Genomic DNA, 24,339 nt, shown 5'->3' with positions numbered 1-24,339 from the left:
AACGAGAAACTGGACTAGAAAGGTTCCTTTTCACCTGATCCAGCAGGCTCTTCTTAATGCTTCTCATGACCATAGTGACAGTGGTGACAATGAGCTAGTGAGAACGGCAGCACAAATGCTCCATTCCTTAGTCACCTTTCCTTATTCGAGAACATGTTCCCTCGAACAATTGTGGCGCTTACATCTCAGCGGCCGTGTGCAGGATCAGACCCCTAATGCTGTAATCCTAAACAACTGCCCCGCCCAGAGGCGCGGCTCCCAGTCCCTTGCGCACCAATGAGGAGGAGAGGGAGCCTACACAGGTACCTAATACAGATAGGTAGCCGTGTTGGTCTGCCATAGTCAAAACAAAAAAAAATTCCTTCCAGTAGCACCTTAAAGACCAACTAAGTTAGTTCTTGGTATGAGCTTTCGTGTGCATGCACACTTCTTCAGATACCTGAAGATATCTGAAGAAGTGTGCATGCACACGAAAGCTCATACCAAGAACTAACTTAGTTGGTCTTTAAGGTGCTACTGGAAGGTACCTAATAGTTGGTTTATGCTGCACACCAGGGTGGCTTCCACCCCCGCCTGCCTCTTCCATTTGGTATCGCCCAGAATCCTTCGCTTTACGTCACCGCCCACTCTTTCTTTCATCCTCCCTCTGGTGGTATCGCCCCCGCGAGACAAGCCGCAGCATCCCAGCTCACCCCTCGCTCCCCCTGTTGCCTGCGCAGTGGTACAGCCCGAGCTGACTCGGCCCCGCGGAGCGCCGCCCCTCGCAACGGCAGTGGTGCTGCCCGGTATTGCCCGGCAGCCTCCGCCGCCGTAGTTAGGGCCGCGTTGTTTGTGTGTGTCTCTCTCTCTCCTCCCCCCCGCGCTTTGTTGAAGTGGTAGAGGCGGCTATCGCTCGGAGTCTCGCCAGCCGCCGCCCTCGCCCCGCTCTCTCGCCTCCGCTGTCCCGCCTTCCCTGGGGGGCCGGTGGGGCTGGTGTGTATGAGTGATTTATAACCGCGACCCCGCGATGTCCACGCCCGCCCGGAGGCGCCTCATGCGGGACTTTAAGAGGTAAGCGCGGCGGAGGGACGGTTTCCCGAAGTGGGGGGAGCGGGCAGGAGAGCGAGGAAGGTGGTGAGGTGATCAAACATGGCGGCGGCGGAGGGAGCGCTGCGCCGCTGGCGTAGTGGGCAGTGTTGCGCTACTTGCGCAAGGCGGGCAGGCGAGCGAAGGGCGCCCGTAGAACGGGGGGGGGGGGGAGCGCTACGCAGTTTGCGCAGGCTGGGTGGGAAGGCGGCGCTGTCACTCCTGCCACTGAGCTGCTGGTGTCCCTTGTCCCTTTCCCTCTGTAAACAGGCTTCAGGAGGACCCCCCGGCGGGAGTCAGCGGGGCTCCCTCGGAGAACAACATCATGGTGTGGAACGCGGTTATTTTCGGGTGAGTAGGCAGAACCTCTCATCCCACCTGCAAGTGCCCCCCGTTTCAGGGTAAACATTGGGGAGAGGGACCGGGACGGGCAGAAGAAGAAGAAGAAATAGAGCTAGAAATTTAACCTGCCCTCCCTTTCTCTGAAGATGGTTTCTGAAGACAGCTGGTGCAGAATTCAAGGGCCAGGTTGCAAGAGGGTTTGAGCCTATGACACTGATCCTGGTCTGACTATTCGCTGCCAGTTAGTTTCATTCAAATTGCTGGTTTTGACCTACAGAACCTTAAAATGGTTCAGGACCACAGGCCTGTAAGGGGCAGGTGCATATTTGTATATTGCATAGGGTTGGACTACATGGTCCTCAAGGTTTCTTCCAACTCTTATTATTCTGTGAGATAACTGAGATACTTCCAGTTCTGCCTCTCCCCATGTGAACTGATCTGGACCCTGCAGTCATCCATCACCTGAGGCCCTTCTTCATGTGTCCACCTCTGGGAGAGGTCCAGAGGGTGGAAACACGTGAACGAGCCTTTTCTGTGGTGGCCCCACTTTTGTGGATTGCGCTCCCTGGGGAGGCTTGCCTGGCGCTTTTGTTCCACATCCTTAGGTGCCAGGCAAAAATATTCCTCTTTTCCCAGCCCTTTGGATAATTAAGCAGTCTGTGGCCTTTTAAATTGCTTGTGTGTTTTTTTTTGGGGGGGGTATTGTTCTTGTTTGTCGCTATGTTATTATGTTTGTATTTTATATTGTAAACAGCTCCGTGTGCCTCAGATGATGGATGGTATAGAAATTGAATAAATAAATATTAATAATACAGTTTACTACTAGTAGTACTTATTTGTGTTAACTCCTGAGCCTTGCTGCACCTTCAAGTGATCAAGATGTCACTGATCTGTTTTTCACAAACATAGGCATATGCATACATTTATTCCCAAACATAGGAATAATAGCTGTAATTATTATTATATTAGAACACAACAGCTTGTATCCCATGAAGAAGAGAAAGATGATGATGATGATGATAGTATCATCATCATCATTATACCCCACCCATCTGGCTGGATTTCCACAGCCACTCTGGGCGGCTTACAGCATATATCAAAATGCAAGTGTAGGAATTGTAATTGCTATTATTGTGCTGGTAGTTGCATCTTGCTGCTCCTTCCAATATGCTCAGGGTGGGGAGTTTGTGTTGCTATAATTATTGCTTTAATGATTATCATTGTCATATCTTGCCTTGCTCCTTGTCCAAGGAGGTTAGGGCTGTGTGGTTCTGCAGGGATGACAGTATAGCAGCTATTTTTCTTAATCGTATTTTGCTCTTTGTCCAAGGAGGGCAGGTGGTATTGGTTTTTAATCTGCACAACAGTGCTAAAAGGCTGTATATCCAGGCTGAGAGGTATGTGAGAGAGTTTCCAAATACTAGATCTGGCATTAGCCATAATTTTTTTTAAAAAATCTCTTCCTGTGAGGCAGTGATCACCAACCTTTCTGGGCCTGTGGTCAAATAGACTTTTAAAAAGCATTCCATTCTACCCAATAGAATAGGCTGTGATGTGTGTGGTGCTTACAACCATTTCATCCATTTGCACAATTTCTGCTGGGGGCAGAAGAGGATCTTGTGGGCTCCAGCGGAGGCCTCTGCAGGCACATGTGTGCTCATGAGCACCATGTTGGCACCCCCTGCTCTAAGGAGCTTTAGAATGTGCACATGGTTGTCATTCCATCGCTCTCCCTATTATCCTTGTGACAGACCTGTAAGTAGATTACTTGGGGTTGGTGTGGAAATATTGTTGCCAGTGGTGACCAGGAATCTTAATTTTGTTGACAAGCAAAGCAAAACTCCCTATATACCCCACCAGGCGCAATGTTTTTATTTTTAAAAAGCTGCTGGCAGTGCAGGGTCACAAGACTGCAGGTTTCATGTTTATATTGGAGCACTTTCAGTGCCTTGGTCTGGGAAAGGAATGGGAAACCTGTGCTCCTCTAGCCAGTGTTAGAAACGAAATATGAAAGCTAGGAGCTAAATGGCACCTTAAACCTAGGTTATAGGTGCTACAATAGAACGTCTAGGTGTGCATTTTTATAACAAAAATACAAAGCTGAAAATGAATGAACTGCAACTAAAATAATATGTTCATTTCCCTGTGGTCTAGTCCTTCCTCTGCCCACCCCCTTAATATTCTTAAGAGGGTCTTTTCTCCAGTCTTCGGAGAGTAGGTGGAAGTGGGAAGGCAGTTTTAATCTGCAGTTTTAATCTGAAATCTTAGGCGCAGTTCTGCTCCCAGAGCTCAGAAACTGCTTGCGCTAATGAAGTTCCCTGTCGCAAAATGTGCCTAGAATAATGGGAGTTTCAAACACTGCCTCTAGCTGTTGCTGGACTACAACTCCCATCATACCTGAATATGGGCCACGTTGGCTGGGGCTAATGGAGTCTCACAACATCTGGAGGGATGTTCCCACCTTGGTATAGCCCTATTTTCTGCTATACAGGGGATATACATTAATTTTTGTGGTGCAGAAAGCAAGCAAGCCAGACTACTAGAAACAACTGTTGGCTATCATGTCTTGCTAGCTTGTAGTGAACTTTTGTAATTTAAGGTGAGAGAGTAGCTGTAACTGGCCTAAGAAATATGGGGTGGTGGTTGTTATTTTTGTTTGTTTCTGTGTAGGCATTTTATATTGTAAACCACCCAGTGATCCTCAGATGAAGGGTGGTATAGAAATTTAATAAATTAAATTAGTGAACATCCTCTGTGAGTTTTGTGGCTGAGGAACAATTTGACCATCTAGTTCAGGCCCTTGCCCCCAGCAGCATTCAGAGGGATACTTTTCTGTGAAGGATCTGCTGTTCACTGTAGAGGATTCTAGAGTTTGCTTTAGGTTGGAGACTCAAATCAATAAAGCACTGACTGAACTTTACCGTTCCCATATACTGAAAGTAAACCGAGGAGTGTAATGAATGTGCTTCCTTGGCTGCACTTTGCAGGGAAAAGTCAGTAGTGCTGGGCAAACCTTACTGATCTTTTAATTGAGAAACTCCACAACAAGCTTCTGAAGAATTGTCCCCTCTGCTAGATAGAAAAACACTGCCACCTCTGTATCCAACCGTATTATGCAAGTTTGCAAAGCTGCAGTGAAACTCTCCCCCTTCAGCCTGTTTTTGTGGTGGTGGAGCTGATTCCTGCCCCAAATTTTCAGCAAGTATTCTTTTCTTCTCATATCCAGGGAACTTCCTTGCTCACTCACTCCTATTTAGCAACCACCACATGCTGTAAGATTGTCCAAGGAGTAGGTGCTGTTTCTGCCTTCTGAAGTAACAAAGCCACTTAGGTAGAGCCTGTGCCAAAGCTCCTCGAGTGACCTCCATCGAGGGTAGTCAAGAGCTGGTTGAATGATTTCCTCCCCCACCTCCAATACACATCCTTATTTTCTGCATGGGATACTAAGTTTGCCTTGCCTTAAAGGCTAGGGAAACACTATATTGGGGTAGGAAGTATCTTTCATGCCTTTGGAAGTATTGTTCTTTCATTTTATTCCCTGCAGAAACTGTGCTTCAGTAGTGCATAGCTCAGTTGGTTAGAGCATGGTGCTGATAATGTGAGGGTTGCAGGTTCAGTCCCTGCAAGGGACAGCTGCATATTCCTGCATTGCAGGGGGTAGGACTAGATGATACTCAGGGTCCTTTCCAGCTCTACAATTCTGTGATTCTATGTGGGACTGTTTTGTTCATATTCTTCCCGTTTCATTTGTCTCTGCCTTCCCCAACAGAATTTAGGCTGCATTCCTCAGGGCAGGGATCTTTCTCTTTTATGTTGCTCTGTAATGTGTTGTACGTATTAACATTAGCTAGAAATCTTCAGGTTGGTTAGCAAATTGAGCAAAAACCCAAAATCCACTGAGCATTGTGTTCTTCTATTCAGGGGAGGAAATATTTTCTGAGTATATGTCCAGTTACCTGTGGCAAATTGGTTGCCATCAGCTCCGAGCCATGCACAACCCTTGCGCTGCTGCTATATTGAATTTAAAAATACCAGCAAAACTGGAGTTGGGGACAGTGAGCAGCGGCAAGTGTGCAGCATCCTTAGCTCTGCCATTTTAAAATGAAACAGTGCTATGGAGACTTTGGGTATGGCACCCCCACAATTTGTCCTGGATAGTTTCTAGGTTGAGAATAGAATTAGAGGTGGCAGCAGCATGGGAATGGGTGTCAGTTTTACTTTAGACAAGTAAAACTACCCAGGTGTAGAAATTGTGAAACTTCTAAAACTTTGTTTCTTTTTTCTAAAGCCCTTAAGCATTGCTCATTCTGACCCCTGTTTCTGTGCTGGGCATGGATTAAGCTACATGTCATTCTGTAAAGGTTGAGTGCCAGTTTAATAATGAACTAACTTCACTAAGCCAAATGTAAGATGCTGACATGCTCTCTCTTCTTTCAGGCCTGAGGGAACCCCATTTGAAGATGGTAAGTATTAAAACAAAACAAAACATTTTCAGTGGGCAGAAGGGTGATGTGATCAAATTGTTAATCAGTCTTAGGATTCCACATCAGAATTTCATGGATCAGTGTAGCTCGGAAGCAGAGATTCAACTGTTTGCAATCTCTCCCTGGCCTCTCAGTATAATTTAAATGTTTCAGAGAGAGGATGATGCCAAGTCCTCCTCCTCCTCCCCCCCCCCATCAGCCACCCTTTCTAGAAAGGGGATAGGTGTGTGGGAGAAGAAAAACTTTGGATGGAAGATAAGACAGCTGCAGTTAAGCACTTTGCTTTGAAGTGGTGACTAGGCTTACTGTGTAAATAGTACCCTTTACTTAAGAACTTTCTTGAAGCTACTCCTATAAACAAAGTCTGTTTAGGGTACATGTTCAGAAGCATCATATCTTTCATAACCCGTGTATTGGGGTACATGAAGGATGGCTGTCTCCATAAATAGGGAATGTTACAAATATATCCCTTGGATGAAAACTGTATCATGCCCTCTCACCTTGACTATTGTGGCCTTCTCCTCAGTCCTCTTTCTAGCACTTTTCTACCAGCAGCATTCACATCCCTAGTTATTCTGATCACATAGTGGTCTTTCTTAAATTTGCACATTGTTTTCTTGCCCTTCCCTTGATCCAACATACTTTCCACATCAGAACCCTTCATGGCCCTGCCTTCTCTTAACACCCCAACATATTCCTGCTCTTTTCTACGCCACCTCGCTGCTCTCAGCCATCTCAAGATCTGTAGCTTCCTTTGACCCACTCTATCCTTGGTGCCGCTTAAGCTTAGAACTGCCATCTAGAACTCCTGTCTTCCTTCAAATCCCTCAGAACCCACCTTTTCCTTGATGGCTTTGGCACAACTCCTTAGTTCCCATGTCTTACTGTAACTAGGCCTGTGTACATGTAACTGAAATAAACAAAATCTTCCTCTTTTTAGCGCTGCTGCTTTCTCCGTGTCAGATCATATAAGCTGTGGGGCAGGAGCCTTTCTAATTGTACTCTGTAATGTGCTGTTCACATTTTCGGTGCTACATAAACAGTAACGCTTTGGCTGTGAGCTTCCTAAAGCCATTTGGCTGAGGAAAGGTGGACTAATCTTTGAATCTCATGTACCAAGAGAATTTTGTGAAATGGTTGGTGCTTCTGCACTTGAGACCAATGGGAACAGGGAGTTTCCATTTGTAAACAAGATACTTATAACTTGCCTCTCCCCATTGCAGGAACTTTCAAGCTTACCATAGAATTCACAGAAGAATATCCAAACAAGCCACCTACTGTTAGATTTGTGTCTAAAATGTTTCATCCAAATGGTATGTACCACCTAAAATGAAGCGATTTGTTTCTTAACTGCAGTAGTGGTCACAGAGGTGGACCTGACACTGATAGTTGCAGGGAATTTTGGACTCTCTATGTGTGTGTGTGTGTGTGTGTGTGTATGTGTGTCCATATGCTAATTGTTGCTGAGTTCAGTCCTACCTGGCCTCTCAAGTTTCTAGTGCAATCAGATTATTTCCCTCAGTGACTTCCTTGATCACAAAGGTGTAGGGTTCTTTAATTTTTAAAGGCAAGGGGAACATATTTAAATAAAACCATATCTACTTCATAGCAATACCTGCTCAGTTTTAGGATTTCTTATAATCCTAGTTCTTGTCTGCTGATTCTGTTTTGGTTATATGACTTCTGATGGAAGCATGAAGAAACTTTTCTTGTGGTCACTAACCAAGTGCACCCAGTTTAAATTTGTAGCACTCCTACAGCTGCTGATGCTTTTGTAAATGAGTTCTTAATGGCTTTTTTTAAACATGATTTTGTCATCTTGCATTTATATCTTCCCCACTTTATGAAGAATTTTAAATCCTACGTTGGAAAGTTCACATTAGGCAATGGGGTACATGCTGTCACTAGGGTGACTGCCATAGATCTTTGAAAGGAGACACATTACTGCTCTTTAAATCTTTTCTTGAAATGCCATGCTGTGAACTTTTTAATAATCAGAGTTGTGAGGTTATAAAGGAGGAAGTGTTTGTGGAAACAAGGTGAACTTTAAAAATTCATTTCACCAGGGGCCTGTTCCATAACTTGTTGAAATCAGGTATTTGAGGCACAAGCTGCCAGATGCTTGTTCTATGGGCAGCTTAAGATAGTTATGCAGGAAATGTTGATAATTAGCTGGGAGTGACAACATAGCAAGAGAAACTTGAAGGCACTGATTCTTGTTATGAAACTCATTCATTTCCTTTTGCAGTCTATGCAGATGGTAGTATATGTCTGGATATTCTTCAGAACCGTTGGAGTCCTACCTATGATGTGTCATCCATCTTAACATCCATACAGGTAACATCAGGGCTACTGATGACCTTGCTAATACAGTTTGAAGCAGTGTAATAACTAAGGTGGAAACCTCTATCTGCCATGGGATTCCATCATCATTATTTATGACCCATCTTTTTATTTCTGTAAATGGGTTTGTGAAAGTATGGAAATGCGAATTTATTTCTCAGTGATTATTATCCACTGTATTCACAAGTGTACTTAAAAAGATCAATAAAATGGTTTCACAAACTGAAACAGCTATACTGTACATTTAAAAAGCATTGCATCTTTTTCTAGTGGTGGTAATTATATTTAGTCTATTTTTATACCATTGTGTTTTTAGGTGTATTTGGTGTAGCAGAGCTGTATTCTTACAGTTCAGAGCGTACTTTCTTCTCCCCTTGCTTTTTACACTTCTGTCATTCACCATCAAAGTCTTGCCTGAAGCCAATGCAAGATGACTGCTGGCAGACCAAAAGCCCTGTCCCCCCATTCTCCATTAGAACGATGGAAGAGCAGTCCATCGGAGTTGATACTGAGTCTAGTCCTGTAGGCTTAAAGAAGTGGCTCGCTGCGCACATTAAGCTTTGCTGTTGAAACAAAGATAATCGTTAATCGTGTAACTAGTACCTGTGCAGAGTCCATGTCATTTTGTTAAAAGCAATGTGATAGGTGCAAGCTAAGCAGCAGGCTTGAAATAGTCAAGAGATCTTCCTAATATACATGGCATCTTTTGCTACATTGAATTAATCACTTTGCTTGCATTGTGTGAAACCTCATTATGAAGCTGATTCATCTTTTCTTTTCTCTCTCCCCCCCCAACAGTCTTTACTGGATGAGCCTAATCCAAACAGTCCAGCAAACAGCCAGGCAGCTCAACTATACCAAGAGAATAAGCGGGAATATGAAAAACGGGTTTCTGCAATAGTAGAACAAAGTTGGCGTGACTGTTGACCCTGGATGATGCAAATGAACACTCTGATGAGGAAAATATATGTATGAAGTGTCTGAGTCATCCTCCTCGTCCTCCTCCTCCTCCTCCTAGCATCACTGCATTTACTTTGAAAAGCAAAATAGCTGTTGTGCTGTTGCCACCCACCCTTGCTGAAGCTTCTTTCTCCTTGGACATCAGAAAGCACCCCCTCCCCTCCCTCTTGAGGTCAAATGTACCGTACTTGGGTTACTTGTGAAAGAATTACTTAAGGCTGAATTCCACTGTCTGTGATCTTACCATCTCCAGTCTTAGGGCAGCATTGTGCATTTCTGTAGTGGACACTAAGCTTTTAAGTGTAATTGTGTTATACACAGTGATGCTTACGTGTAGCTTGATTTTAAAAAAGGGGATATTTATATACAGTATACATTTTTAAGTATGATTCAAGTGCTAGCATTTTAACTGCTGCTATCAGCTTCAGTGCATCTGTAAGTACTGTGTGAAGAACTAGATTTCCCTGCTGCTTTATCTCCGCCTGGTTTTTTTTTTCTTTCCATTTAGCAATGTGATGAAAGTATTAGGAATTGAGATGAAATTGAGAAATGGACTATTATGTCAAGCTTGGGGGCGGGAGGAGAGAAGGGGGTTGCAGTCTGCTCTATGGGTCATGTGCAAAGTGATCTATCATTGTGTGTGGTAACATATTCAAGGTTAAGTGCTAGGTATCCTTTCTGTAGGGCTCTGCTTAGTTGTTTTTCGAAGCTTTTGAACATGGTTATGGGACAGGGGCGGACAATAACTTTACTAATGGTAAAAGAGGACAGAGAACGAGGAAAAACCAAAGTGCTTCAAAAAAACTTTTATTTCCCTTAAATAATTTTCATCCAAACTGCTCTTGAGAAGATATCAAGAAGCTACTGTTATGTTGTTGAAAAAAGTAGCAAGGTCAAAAGTGCTACTACTGTATGCTTCGCTTTTTCTTTCCCCACCCCTGTGCAGTTTTACAAGTTCTGCCTTTGCAAAAGCATTTTTGTAAAGCAAAGCTCAAATCAAACATTTTGGATACCTTAAGCAGCAGTGTGGGAGGAGACTGTCATTGTGCTTGTCTGCTCTACCAGTGTCTTCTGTGTACATTGATCTGTTCAACTTTGCACAAGTAACCCATGTAAGAAACTGTACATTTTTCAATTACTTGTAAATAAATTCTTGAAGGGAAGATACCTATCACTATTTTTATTATGACAAATTCTTCTGGTGGTAGTTGATCCTCAATCAAGCTGTCTTAATCCACTGTGGATGGTTACATCTTGTAGAAACAAGTCTTGGAACACTGACCTCATCTTCCTATCAGCAGTGGGGAGCCTATATTCCTGGGTGTTGAGATACGACAGCTCCCATTTTCTCTGACCTTGCTGGCTGGGGTGGAAGGAAGAGTTCAGCGGGATTTTTGCCTTACATGGTATCTTGATGGTAAATTAGTATTATATACAGTTGTCGTAAGGCATCCCTCTTTGTTAATGTCTACATGGAGAGCTCATGGCACTTCTCCCACAAGTGGTACCCCACATGCTATTTTATAAAGTAAAGCAGTTTAAAACCCAATGGACTGTATAAGGTTTCTGGCAAAGTGTTTCTCACTACTTAACTTGCTACCCTTCCCTGAAACTTGCAGGGGCCAGTTGTCAGCTGTCACATTCCATTTACACTCACACTGGTTTCTGAGAGCATTCTGTGCCATTTTCAGCAGCTGCTTGGGGGCCGTGCATTTCCCAGCAACCTTTTTGTAAACACCAGTTACTTTTTGTATTGGCGACCGATAAGCATAACAGAAAACCAAGAGCAGGTATGTTTGCATGCTAGGGAACAGCTTGCAGCATAGGAATAAGCTACTCTTAAATGGAGGCGGGTAAGCTAGCACACCAAGCCAACTCTATAGAGCCCCCCTTTGTTTTCAATTAGCTTTGCTATCACTGCTTTAATTTGGTTTCCTCACTTAGGTCATGGGTACATTCTTTTCATATAAGCTAGCCTTGTCTGGAGGGGTTTATCCCCACTAAGTAAATCTTATGTTTTCTTTCTTGGATGCTCATGCTGTTTCAGGAGTGGTTACCATTTTCAGTCGAAGGGGTGCACTTACCCTTGGAGACGGGGGTGGAGCATTGCCAGTGGTGGGTGTATCACCTTACACATATAGGCACTGAGCTTCCCCTCTCAGCTGATCTGTGCACTTAACGGTCCCTCTGTGCTTATCAAACCAACCATCAGTATGGGGAAGCTGGTAATTTGTACAGCCATCCAGTTGCCGGGCTGGACAGTGACATTTTAACTTTTCTGCCTTCCTTAGTGCTGCCTACTTCCTTTTTCCCACTACTACCAAAATTATTGGGAGGCTTGGAACAGCCTGAAAATATGGGGGTTTGGATCAGGTCTCTGGGTTGGGGGCTGCCCGCTCACCCCTACTTTATGATTGATTGATTGTATATACCGCTCTATACCCAGAGGTCTCAGGGCAGTTAACAAAATAAAATCAAAACAAGCCAATAGCCACCACCCAAATTTTAAAAGGACATGGGATGTCAATCAAATCAACTACCATTTGTAGTAGTAGCAGTACTATTTCTGTTCCCTTCTGAGTTAGGAAAGAGATTTTGCTGGCACACAGTAGCTAGCTATCACCAGTATTACCTCTCTTTTTTTAGTTCTCATGATTGGCAAGAGAAGCTATGGGTTGTTACATGCTTCAGTACCTTTTCTAGGTGGCAAAGGTCCAAGAGAGTAACCATTAAATAATTAGTTAATTCTTCAAGGTGGTCCCAGGTAGCCCAGTAATATCTAATTTGTTAATTTTGAAAGCCTTCCTGTTGATGGAAATGGTGCTTCTGATTAAATTTGGCAACAGTATAAGTCTCAGAAGAGGTAGTCCACCTTCCCTCATCCATAAAGAGGAGTGGGTGCCTCTTCTTGGATGGCACCTGCAATGATCTGTGTGCATAAGCTAGTTTTTATGCATAAAGCAAAGTTACACAGGCTTAGTAAATCAACCAGATTTACTCATGACATTCTCTACTTACTGTTTCTAGCTATGGATGACGGTTCCCAGAAAGACAAGTAGATTGAAAAGGTAGTTGATTTTTGCATCCTTAACAAGGCTGCATTTTATTTAAAGGCTCCTGGAACTGGGAGGGAGGTATGCCTTCAAAAAAGCTTAGTTTTTGCATAGGAAATAAGGGGAAGTAAGAGAATTACGCACACACTAATCAAACACCCTACAGAGAGAACCTTTTACTTGTTTCTCTCCATATTTTATACGAGCACATGTACACAAAAAATGCAGTGGAAGGAAATGAAAAGTGGAAGCAGCACACATAGAAACAAATGGACCTGACCCAAGAGTGTTTATTTTTTAAAAAATACTTCACTGAACAATAGTTGTAGGAGAAATCCACTCCACCAGAGTTCATCTTTCTGTTAAGGTGATAGAAAACGCTTTAATTTATTCATTAACATCATCAGATTTGGAAAGCAAAAGCATGGCCACTTGAGGCAAAACCCAGAGCCTTGTATGTTCTGTAGCATGCACAATAAATCAATTTTATGTCAAAGAATTACAGATTCTGGCTCTTATGACGGAGGTGGGGAACCTGTGGCCTTGAACCAGATTTTGCAAGGCAACAATTCTCTTCGCCGAAGGACTCTTGGGAATTGAAGTCTAACAACATCTGGGTTCCCTATCCCCTGCTCTATGAAATAACAAAAATTAGAACTAGCTTGCGTGTGTTTACATAATCTCACACATACAGAGCTGTGACATGCTCCTCAGGCGTCTTCCCCAAGAGGAAGCAGAAGGCATTGCCTCAAACTCTGAAAGCTATCTTAGAAACCGTATGCAACTTGCCACAGTTGAACACACTTAAGGCCCACTGATTTCAGTGGGAGTTTTATGCCATTGTGCTCCTACTAAAATTAAAACAACTCAAAATTAAAACAACTCCCAGCCACTTATGAACTTTGGCTTATAAATATAGATTTTAAATAAAAATCTGAGACTCGGGCTTTTCTGACTATCTCCCATTCTGGGTTTATATCAGGGATGGAGAACCTGTGGACCAGATGGTGACCAGCTCCTAATTCCCCTCAGCCCCAGCCAGCATGACCAATGGCCAGGGATTGTGGTAGTTGTAATTCTGCAGCATCTGGAGAGCCACAGCTTCCTCATCCTTGGCTTTTAGGGTACAAATGAAGAAGGCAGTCTTGGGTAAACCAAATCACTAATTACTGTAATGATGCTGCATTTTGAATAAACTGAAAAGCAAGTTCCCCATCCTTCCCACAATAAAATCCAACATTTTAAATACAAAACATGCAATTCTTTGCATGTCCAGAAATAAAAATCTATTTATTATTAATACCAACTTTACATAGTTTTCTACATATTGCCACCTTCTTTATTTTTTTATTTTTTATTTTTTTAAAGTCAAAAAATAGAGAAGGAAATCATCCTACCCTTTTGCTTTAAAGTGGTGTGCAAATTTTCCCTATCACACAAAGTGTTCCTGCTATTACAAAACTAGGAAAATGTGAAGGAAACAAGCCTTTTCCAAGAGATTTCATAAAACAGTTAAACTGCTTATATAAAGCTCTTATTTTTTTCCCTAAGAAAGTTTTATAAAATTAATGAACAAGTAAAACAGGTTTCAATCATTCCCACAACCGTGTGCAACTTTCGCTCGGTTTAATGGAGAATTCAGCCTCAGTCTGAACATCCCCAGAAGAAATGGATGGCCCTCAAGCCTTATTTATCATGTGGCATAATGAGTTCATAATGGCCAACCTGACCATCTTGCTTTAGCTGGTGTAACAAGTCTTCTTTACGCCTCTTTCGGCTAACCACTAAGAATCTATCACGGCCCTGTCCATGGGATTTACTCTTAAGCCCATATTGTTGGGCTATCTGATGAATCTGTTTGCGCTCATCGTTGGTCAGTTCTGTTGAGAACGTCAGATCAACTTTGCTGTCCGAGAAGGCATAATTCTGGATGATCTGTTCAACATCTTTCTTTGCAATTTTTGACCCCCTTTCATTGTCCATCCCAAGCCCTTCCCTTTTGAACTGTTCCTTCACGGCAATCGGTTCTCGGATCCCTTCCCCACTTTTCCCCAAGCCACCGCCTGTCCAGCCCATTTTCCTTAGAATCTGATTCCCAATGTTGTCTTCCTTGATCTGCTGCTTCGATGCTTCTTCTGCTGAACGCCCGCAGATCTCGTTCCTTGAGATGACGTCTTCGATGGTGCCTTTTTTCAGGTTGTTGATGACTGTTGGTTGGGTTCTTTTCAGGACTCTGACAGCCTCTTCTGCCGCCATGTGCTTGACACTCTTCTTGACCCCAATTGCTTCAGCGATTAATTCCTTTTCCAGCATCACCTTGCACTTCCACCGGATCCCCATCACCCTTTCAAAGATGTACTCCACTGTCATCTTGTTGAACTGAGCAGTGTCGTTCAGGGTGCACACAGGGTTCATGGAGTTCTCATACACAACAAGTTCCTTCAGACTCTTCTTCTTGGGGGGAATACGAGTGGCCCCGCTCAATTTCCGAACCTGGACTGCTTTGGTGGGCCCAGTACTGGACTGGGTCTTCTGGAGAACTTTCAGCGCTTCGTCTGCTGCAGCATGCTTGCTTGTTTTTTTCGTGCCATACCCTTCAGCTAAAAAGTGGTCCTGCAAATAGACACAGCAGCGCCACAATCTATTTGGCATCATGGCATATTTGTATTCAATTGCCATTTTGTTAAAGGAGGCTGAATTGTTCAAAATCCCAATGGCATCACTGGCGTTTTCTGTGAGGACAAAGTTAGTCCAATGTTTAGCTGAACTGGAGCCCTGCTGGGGGTTAAAGGTCAGCTGTCCAGGTGACCATTCTTTCGTGGAAGTGACAGTGTCATCCGAATGCTTGAGCACTGGGGGGAATTCAGGAGGAGATTTGCCCTTCTGACACAGAACTAAATCCTCCAGGGTGGTGTTCTTGTACTTTCGCTGGGCAACCTTAACCTCCACAGGGTTTTGCAGCAGAATCATTGCCAGTTCCGTCGCTCGGTCCCTCGATCCATTTTTGCTGCCGGCATAACCTGTGGCCAAATATATATCCTGACACCTCACCTCACAAGCAAAACCATCTTTTAGGAGCTTCTTGTTATCGGGAAGGTCCTCAGGGGAAAAATATTTCAAGTGGGAATAAATATACTCAGGGTTTGTCCTGCAAGCCTGTATGGATCGTGTCAACAGAAAAGTGTAGTTAATTTTGTCTGGCTCGCAACTAGCTTCAGGGCTAGCAAGATTATTGCGGACTGCCACTCCAAGTTTGTTAATGAAATACTGCTTGGCTACTATAACCGATCTGGGAAATGTTTCAGAGGCAGCCTGGAGAAGAGAAGGCCCCCACAAATCTGCTGCAACACCACTGGCAGAAGAGTCTTCGTTTTTGGAAACCACTTCAGCTTCCATCTGGTTTCCCTGGGTACTTCCATAACCTAAACCTACTGTTCTGGAAAACTGTGTGTCCTCATCCTGGGTACTGAAGCTGCTGAAAACCCGATCAGCGTAGTTTTGGATTTGCTGGGTTATGTTCTCACTGGCCTCCTCTGCTTCATTTTCTGAAGCAGGCTTTTTTCCTTCATCTGGAGTATTGCTGGCTACAAAGTGTATAGGTTCAAAACGAGGCCTGACATGGTATTTGGCAGTCTGCTTCCTTGGAGGTTCGAGACCTATGCAATGTAAGAAGTTAAAAGAGGATTTTTTAAATGAAAAATGAAACATGGGTGAAATTTAACTTTTCTTTGCAGGCATGAGAAATTGTAACTTTGGGCCGGGGCAGGGGGGAGGCAGAAGTGGAAGGCAGATTTTCAAAATATTATATTCCATAGCTGTGTGATTAAAGCTATGGCTGAAAACGCATACAGTCCTCGGAAGATCCACTTATTTAATGGAACTTATTCTCAATTAAGCATACATAGGACTGCAACTTCAATATTCCAGTGTCAGTCAGGTTTTTTTTAGTTTCTTTAGGGGGGGGGAAGAATTGTAAAGTGGCAAGACTTTGCAATTTGAAAGAGGAAGCACTTTTGGTTTGGGAACTACAACTATATGTTGCAGTGTTGCAGTGTGGAGGTGTATCTTAGGATCAATTTAATAATCCAACAATGGGGCAACAAAGAACTGCTGTTGCCTATATTAGCTTCTGACAGTGATGAACCTTCCACAGAAATCCTTTTTTGCTGTTGACAGTAAGAGGGGGAAGAGTTACAGAGAGGTGAATTAAAGGGGCAGAGGAGGTGAAATGAAGTGAGCAGAGTTAAAAAAAGGAAAGTGAAGGAGACATAGAAAGGTAATACCAGCAGATAAAAAGGAAGCAAAAGAAGGTGAGAGAGAAAGGAAATAAATTTTTGAGAAGGTAAAGAAAATGTGGAAGAAGGCATGAGCTGAGAGAAAGAGGAAACAGGCAGAGACCTAGTGATAGAAAACATTGAGAAAGAAGGTAAGACAAAAGTAAATGACAAGAGATAAAGGACTGAGAGGGTGCAAGGAGGAGGCAAAGAGAGGGAGGGAGGTGTAGAGGAGAACAACAGAGGCAAGAGGGTGATGTGAGTCCAAAAGTGCAAGGTAGGCAGAGAAAAAGGCACCAGCAGTTGACAGAGAAAAGTTATGGAAAGCTAAAAAAGTGACAGAAAGCCTTTTGGAGGGGAATATAACACAAACATAATGGTGATGATGACTTGCCCTCTTGCTCAGTGTTAACCATGGAGTAAAGATAAAATATAAAAGAGGACACATCTACTAAAAGCGTACAAAATTTGACCGATGATATATTAAATATTGGCTCACATGCTTTTAAAAAAAATAGTGTGTGATGTGTGCTGAGATGTTAGCACAATTAAGTATAAATCAAAAGTGAAAATCTGAATGTGGGTCCCATGTTGCTGGTTGAGATTTAGAGGTGGGTCTCAGGTCTAGATTGGCTGAAGACCACTGTGCTGGTGCAACTGTTGCAGCGCTGGATTTCTCAGCTGCACAACATTTAAAACTCACTCGTCCACTAGTGCATGAGGCCTTGGGCTAGTGGACAAAGAATATTAGATACAGCCCTTGGTCTTTTCATGCCTGACATTGCTGATTCATTTATCGTCATTAAAGAGCCAATTCTGCTGTGAATGGAATGGAGGGAAATGGAGACACTCACTACGAGATGGAGAATAGTCCGGCAGGGAGCGTGGCCTTTTAGTTGCCTTGGCATCAGGCACCAATTCAAATGACGGCATCTCGCCAATGTCAATCCCTTCGGCCATATGGAGGACTTTCTCCATAACTTCAGGGCTATACCTGCATTTAAGCAAAGGAAGCTTCAGGTTATAGATTGCCATTACAAAAACCCTCCTTGCAGCTCTAATCCTACCTCTGCCCACCAGAGGATTACCTAAGTGGGTGTCCTGTTGGACCAAGAGATGTGTGGTTACAACACCTTTTCACACCTTTGCCCAGCGAAACATAATACAAGATACAGGAACACAGGAAGCTGTTTTATTCAGAGTCAGGCCACAGATCCAGGTAACTCAGTACTGTTTATGCTTGGAATAGTCCATGTGGCTCCCTCCATATATTGCTGGACACTAGCTCCATCATCCCTGCCAAGTTGTATCCTGGCTGGGGCTCTTGAGAGTTGGGAGCCCAGTAACATCTGGGGGGGCCACAGATTGGGGTAAGCTGCTTTTGGCGAAACGAAAACTATCTGGAAACTCACAGCTATACTAAAGAAAACCGTGGATGCAAAACTTTCCATCATGATATCTAACTGGCAACTATCTCCAGTTCAAATGTAAACAATGGACAAGATAAAGGAATATGCTGGCGTTGATCTTTGGCACAAGGGATGCTATGGGATGCTAACCCAGACATTGTGAGGGCAACTGTTGTGACAGAACAGACAACGCTGAGTTAGAAGGACTAATAGTCTGGCCTGGTACAAGACTCTTTCCTATGCTCCTAAACCTTGTTGATTTCTGACCCAGTTAAGTGAATGGAGTAAGGCAGTCACTGGTCAAGGACAGCTTGATTCTTAGCATAAGCAACCTCTTCCCCACCAGCACTTTTTTAAAGGCTGGTAGACAAAACAGGGAATACTGCACTGAATACTTGAAGGTCTGTTTTCAGTGGGTGCTATGTCATAATGGCAAAGGCCACACCATACATTTAAAGCACTACTGTACCACTTTAGACAGTCATGGCTTCCCCAAAGTATCCTGGGAATTGTCATTTGTTAAGGGGGCTGAGAGATGTTAGGAGAATACTATTTCCTTTTGAGAGCTACAAACAATCCCTCTTCCCATAGAACTATGTAAACTTTGGCTCTCAGAGGGAAATAGGGGCCTCCTATCAACTCTCAGAACCCTGAATTAACTACAGTTCCCAGGATTCTTTGAGGGAAACCATGGCAGTTTAAAGTGACACAATGTATGGTGCAAGTGTGGCCCCAGTGGTAAAAAAAGACAGGGCTTCCATGCCCTCTGATCTGCCTGTAACTTTCTTGTTTGGGGGGGGGGAGAGAGAAGAATGGGTGATAGTTATTCTGGGAAGAAATAAAGGTATTTGGCTCAAAATGAAGTAAAGTTAAGGAAATGAGGGCCGCCTACCAGAGCAAACCCAAACAGGGTACAACAGTGAACATGGCAGACTGTTAAAGATCCTCACAAATATACAAGGCCTTAAAATATTTGGAGAAATATTGCTTATGAAATAGAAGATTTGTCAAGGACTGGTTTTGACCCACGACAGTGATGCCAAGCCAATAAGCAATGTTCTTTTGAAGAAAACCTGTACAGTCTCAAGGGTGTTGGGAACTTGCAATTGTTTTGTGAGTCAATAAAGAAGCTAAACAGAAATTTTAATATTCTGCCTTCCACTGGCATTGCTCTCAGCCTCTGTTGCTGCTCTATAATGGCAATCAGACAGATGTCAATGAGGTGCTCCCATGAGGGCTGGGGAGATGGAGGCTAGCACCACCACCTATTGTTGTACTACCCCTTCCTTATTCCTGATGAACCCTTATATGGAGAACAGGGCGAATAGGGGGCTTTGCAAATTGCCCTTGCAAAAAGAAACTTTGGAATATTCTTCCTGCAGAGATTTGTCCAGTTTCCTCTCTGTTGCCTTTTGAACCAAATGTGAAAGAGTTTTTATTCAATAAGTCTTTTCATGGTTAGTTCTACTGCTGTTTTCCCAAAATATTTTATTTACTGTGCAGCTGATGTTTTTAAATGGGTGGTTTTAGTGCAGCATGCCCTTGTTGATTGCACTGCTACTGGTTTTCTGTTTGCAAACTGTCCGTAGTATTTAATTGCTAGAAGAGCATGACTAAAATATTACATACCAAACACGAATAATCACTGCATGGAAAGGAAAATGACTTGTGAACAGAGAGTAATGGGAAGAGAAAGGGGAAGGGTCAAAGGTGAGTGGTAGAGCATGCATCTGCTTGGCATGGAGGTCACAGGTTTATTTCTTGACATCTCCAGACAGGGCTGGGAGAGATCCCTGCCAGATATTCTTGAGAGCCACTGCCAGTCGTTGTACAGGATGGGGAGTGGGCAGCGGCGTAGCTATTTATTAACAATTAATTAATTAATTAATAATACCTAGGGATGGAGAGCCAGTGGCCCTTTAGACCTTGTTGGAGTCCAGCTCTCATCATCCCTGGTTAATAATAACAGAACTGGCTAAGCTTAGTGGAGCTGGTGGAAGTTGCAGGCACAAATTCCCCACTGCTCTTGTGAATTAGAAGAAAATCTTCCTCTTGTGAACTTCTGAACTAGGCACACCAGTGGCTGGCGCTGGACAAGGCAGCGTTTTGTACCTAAAACCACTGTAGGGAAGGGCTGCAAATCAGTGGCAGAGCAGCTACTTTGTTGGCAGGAGATCTCCCAGGTTTATTTTCCTTGAAACCCTGGACAGCCGCAGCCGGTTAATACAGAAGACAGCATGGAGCTGCATGGACCGGTATAATAGTTGCGCTGAGTCCCTAAGCAAAACAACCGGAAACAGCTTAACGGCTGAATCAGTGAAAGTATGCTCAAGGCCAGGCGTGCGTGGGTGGTTGGGATCACAGAGTTGTAGAGTTGGAAATGATCCTGAGGGTTGTCTAGCCCAACCCCTTGCAAATAAGGAATCTTTTGTCCAGCACAAGGGCTCGAACCCACAACCCTGAGATGAACAGTCTCATGCTCTACCGGCTGACATATCCCAGCAGCTCGACAGACCTCTATTAACAACTCAAGCCCCCTCCTCCTCCTCCTCCGTTAACTGCGATACGCACCCAACGTGTCACCAGGGCTGTACACACCACCAGTTTACCCCCCCACACACACACACACGTGTCATTGCGCGCGCGATCGATCGCTGAAGTGGGGAAAAGAAGCTTACAGAAGCGCCGCGCGCCTTACCTGCACCCCATGAAGACATGGTTGGCCCAGGCGTGGGAGAGCGCCAGGAGCTTCTGGAAGGAGACGTCTCCCGGGTAGTCCGGCAAGTTGCGGAGAAGGAACTGCCTTCGCACCGCCCAGTGCCGGTCGCTCTCCTGCTTCTCGCGCCAAGGCTCCAGGTCGGGCTCCTCGGAGGGAGTAGCGGCTGACCCCTCGGCAGGAGGCTGCGGAGGCACCGGCTGGGCAGAGGAAGGCGGCCGAGGCGACAAGAAATCCCCGCCGGGCAACGTCCACCCTCCGCCGGCCATGGGATGGCCTTGTCCGGGCACCAAGGCCAACCGGCGCCGGCGTGAGGCGAGCGGGAAGGGGGGCAGCACTCAGGACGGGGCTCCCCGGCGAACCGATCCCGCCTAACCCCGATCCGGAAAGGGAGAGCGAAGAGCAAGCGTGTCCGTTCACACGTGCGTGAGACCCCGCTCCTTCTCTCCTTTCAAGTGCGCTCCCCTTTACCCCCCTCCTCTGTCTTCTTTCCTTCTCGTGAGCATGCGCGAGCGCTTCTTCCTAGCTCCTCCCCCGGTCCAGCCCGCTGCTTTCCATCTCTTCTTTTTCCGCTTGTTAGACGCTGCTCGCGTGGGCGGGATGGAACGTTCGAGCCGCGCGAGATCTCCGGAGGAGGCGGGGGAGCCTAGGGGAGAGCGAGTGAGGGGGGGGAGCGGCATGGAAGGGCCGCAAGGAGCGCTCTCCGCTTCTCCCACAGCGCCATCTGGAGGTGGGGAGGAAAAGAGCCCAGGCAAGCGAGCGAGAGCGCTTCGGCCGGCAAGGCTAGGAGGACGGAAGCATTCTTGAGTCTAGGGTTCGAGTCCCACGTTCGGTGACAGTTTCCTGAATTATAAGGGGTTGGATTAGATGACCCTCGTGACCCCTTCCAACTCTACAATTCTAATAAGACAACAGATGTTTGCTGGTGAGGAAGTTCTGTGCATGCGTTTAATGTTATGGTCCTTCTCTAAAACCTATGCATATTTGGAATCAAGAATATGTTTACCCCCAAGTCATCTGAGGACAATGGTTGACATATATTTTATTCTGAGCTAGAATCACACAACTGTAGTGTTGGGAGGGATTCCAAGGATCATTTAGTCCACCCCCTGCAATGTAAGAATCACAGTTAAATAATAATTGCTGGGTGGCTTTCCAACCCATTTAAAACCTTCGGTGAAGGGGAGTCCACTACTTTTCAATGTAGTTCCTTCCACTGTTGAACAGCTCTTAACATCAGAAAGTTCATCCTAATGTTGAGTCAGAATCTCCTTTATGGTAATCTGAATCCACTGCTTCAAGGTTTCTTACCCCTGGAGTAGCACAAAACAAGCTTTCAATAATCTTAGCTTCAGCAGTTCTTTAGCATCAGGAGGGAGGAGCATAAACACAGATGAGCACAGTAAGCACAGATACAGCAAGTTCTTTGCTTGTAAAGGTAAAGGGAACCCTGACCATTAGGTCCAGTCGTGACCGACTCTGGGGATGTAGCGCTCATCTCGCTTTATTGGCCGAGGGAGCCGGCGTACAGCTTCCAGGTCATGTGGCCAGCATGACTAAGCCGCTTCTGGCGAACCAGAGCAGCGCACGGAAACGCCGTTTACCTTCCCGCCGGAGCGGTACCTATTTATCTACTTGCACTTTGAGGTGCTTTCGAACTGCTAGGTTGGCAGGAGCAGGGATCGAGCAACAGGAGCTCGCCCTGTTGTGGGGATTCGAACCGCCGACCTTCCGATCGGCAAGTCCTAGGCTCTGTGGTTTAACACACAGCGCTACCCGCATCTCTCTTTGCTTGTACAGTATGCTTATTTAATCACTGGGTTGGGGAGTGTTGTTTGTTATGGATAAAAGCTACCTTGCAACAGCTTTAATAAAGGTATTTCTACATCAGTTTCAAGCCTCATGATGCTATTCAGTGTGTTTATTTCAAATCTGCAATCCATCAACTGACTTAGATTTATAGGAAATGCTGAAAGCTTGAGATAGGTAACAAAATCATACTGACCCCTGTTTTTGTCAAAATTCCACAAAGTATCACCCTCCCTTCCCAACTAAACCCTGATCTGCCCTCATCCTAGATTGGCAGAACTTGCTACACTTCTGAAATATGATCTGTCTTGAAGTGTTGTGGTGGGTTTGTAGGGGGAGTACCAAAACTGGGAGGCAACCACTGAGAACAGCTCTCTTCACACCTTTGATATTGGAACATGATACACAGATAGTGTTAATCACAGGTGGCTCTTGGTGAATTTCAGATTATAACAAGGCACATGATTAAAGAAGACTATCTCCAAGACACCTTGGGCTTATGTTATTCCTAATTACTGCTGCCAACCATACTTCTGAGTGCGTGGGTAGGTGAGTGAGTTGGTGGGGAACAGTTGTATAGTTTCTGTATAAAATTACAGAATAAATTGTAGGCAAGTCAAATGGTTTGTTATTATGAATAATGATGTCATTCAACTTAAATAAATCTTGCACTACAACCTTAGGAATGTTTACTAAGAGATAAGTCTTACAGAACTTAATAGACCATACCCTCTTAAGTTAGCATGTTTAGGGATTGCACTGCAAGACAAGTAGACTTTGAAGCTGATCACGCAATAAAAAGTATTTGCAAACAGGAGTTCTGAAGATGACAAGCATGCTTCTTTTTAAGATGTTGTATGTATATGTCAAAATTATCTTAGAAGAGGCATTCCCTTCTGCATGAGTGAAGGAGAAGGGAATGCCTCTCTAAGATGGTGCCTATCACCTGCTGTTACTATAACCATGCCTATTAAAATTAACATTTTAAATATGTTTTTTAAAATGTGGAATGCCTTTTTGGTCAATTAAAAAGGGTTGTTTTATTTTTTAAAAAAATCAACTAATCTAGCTGATGAAACAAATAAATAGTTCTAATAGTTCTAAATAGCTCTAATAGTTTCCAGAGCAGTAATCATGCTTGTGGCAGCCAAAACAACACCTGTACCAAGTTTTACATAGAGCAACCAGCTGAAATCAATGGCCTCAAGTTACTCATGCACATTAATTTCAATAGGTCTACTCTAAATATGACTGACACTAAAAGAGGAGTTTGGACTTGATATCCTGCCTTTCACTCCCTTTAAGGAGTCTCAAAGCGGCTAACAAGCTCCCGTGCTTCCCCACAACAAACACTCTGTGAGGTGAGTGGGGCTGAGAAACTTCAAAGAAGTGTGACTAGCCCAAGGTCACCCAGCAGCTGCATGTGGAGGAGCGGGGAAGCAAACAAACCATTGAGTTTTTTAGCACTTTAAAAAACTAACCAATTTACAGTAGTACCTCGGTTTTTGAACGTCTCTGTTGAATAGTTTGGATTTCAAACACCGTAAGAGCTTCAGTTTTCAAACAAGCCTTGGAAGTCAAACATGCCACGCAGCTTCTGTATCGAGTTTTCTGTACTGAGTTTTCCGTTTTGAGGCTTCTGTTTTGAGATTTCGGTTTTCGAATGTTTCAGAACTCGAATGGTCTTCTGGAATGGATTACGTTTGAAAACCAAAGTGCCACTGTATTATGTATGGAACACGATTTCACGGACTAAATCTGCTGAAATGAACTAGACTTCACAAAACATTATACCAGGGGTACCTGGAGCACCCTTCAGATGCTGTTGGACTGCAACTGAGATGAGTCCCTGATTGGCATAGCCAATGGTGAGGGATGCGAATA

The 24,339-nt window shown here is 44.3% G+C and overlaps 2 protein-coding genes across 3 annotated transcripts; one reads left to right on the top strand and one right to left on the bottom strand.

The window, feature by feature from the left end:
• The first annotated feature begins 661 nt into the window (after nt 1–661).
• Nucleotides 662–10,357, top strand: UBE2A (ubiquitin conjugating enzyme E2 A). The gene is made up of 6 exons (XM_079962970.1): nt 662–1,050; nt 1,336–1,416; nt 5,845–5,870; nt 7,115–7,204; nt 8,140–8,228; nt 9,033–10,357. The coding sequence occupies exons 1-6, from the start codon at nt 1,007–1,009 to the stop codon at nt 9,159–9,161; spliced, it is 459 nt and encodes a 152-aa protein (XP_079819096.1). The 5' UTR covers nt 662–1,006; the 3' UTR covers nt 9,162–10,357.
• Nucleotides 10,358–12,519: 2,162 nt separating this feature from the next.
• Nucleotides 12,520–21,197, bottom strand: NKRF (NFKB repressing factor). Of its 2 annotated transcripts, none has more exons than XM_079962762.1 (3): nt 20,629–21,197; nt 17,376–17,515; nt 12,520–15,903 (listed from the first exon to the last, which is right to left on the bottom strand). In XM_079962762.1, exons 1-3 carry the CDS (start codon nt 20,913–20,915, stop codon nt 13,934–13,936), a joined length of 2,397 nt encoding a protein of 798 aa, XP_079818888.1. In that variant the 5' UTR covers nt 20,916–21,197; the 3' UTR covers nt 12,520–13,933. The 2 variants fall into 2 exon arrangements, with proteins under 2 accessions (XP_079818888.1, XP_079818889.1); XM_079962763.1 differs by lacking the exon at nt 20,629–21,197 and adding an exon at nt 18,198–18,329.
• Between the last annotated feature and the right edge of the window lie 3,142 nt (nt 21,198–24,339).

The sequence above is a fragment of the Podarcis cretensis genome (assembly GCF_951804945.1).
Source record: "Podarcis cretensis genome assembly, chromosome: Z".
In the NCBI taxonomy this organism is placed as follows: domain Eukaryota; kingdom Metazoa; phylum Chordata; class Lepidosauria; order Squamata; family Lacertidae; genus Podarcis; species Podarcis cretensis.
Note: the sequence above shows the minus strand (reverse complement) of the source record. Positions and strands in the feature narration are given on the sequence as shown.

Bases quoted from the DNA above. Each gene is read 5' to 3' on its own strand.
- UBE2A (XM_079962970.1), top strand. From the start codon at position 1,007: ATGTCCACGCCCGCCCGGAGGCGCCTCATGCGGGACTTTAAGAG. The intron at 1,417-5,844 runs GTGAGTAGGCAG...CTCTTCTTTCAG, and splicing joins TGGAACGCGGTTATTTTCGG to GCCTGAGGGAACCCCATTTG. The intron at 5,871-7,114 runs GTAAGTATTAAA...TCCCCATTGCAG, and splicing joins GGGAACCCCATTTGAAGATG to GAACTTTCAAGCTTACCATA.
- NKRF (XM_079962762.1), bottom strand. From the start codon at position 20,915: ATGGCCGGCGGAGGGTGGACGTTGCCCGGCGGGGATTTCTTGTCGCCT. The intron at 17,516-20,628 runs GTAAGGCGCGCG...GCTTAAATGCAG, and splicing joins CATGTCTTCATGGGGTGCAG to GTATAGCCCTGAAGTTATGG. The intron at 15,904-17,375 runs GTGAGTGTCTCC...TACATTGCATAG, and splicing joins GGACTATTCTCCATCTCGTA to GTCTCGAACCTCCAAGGAAG.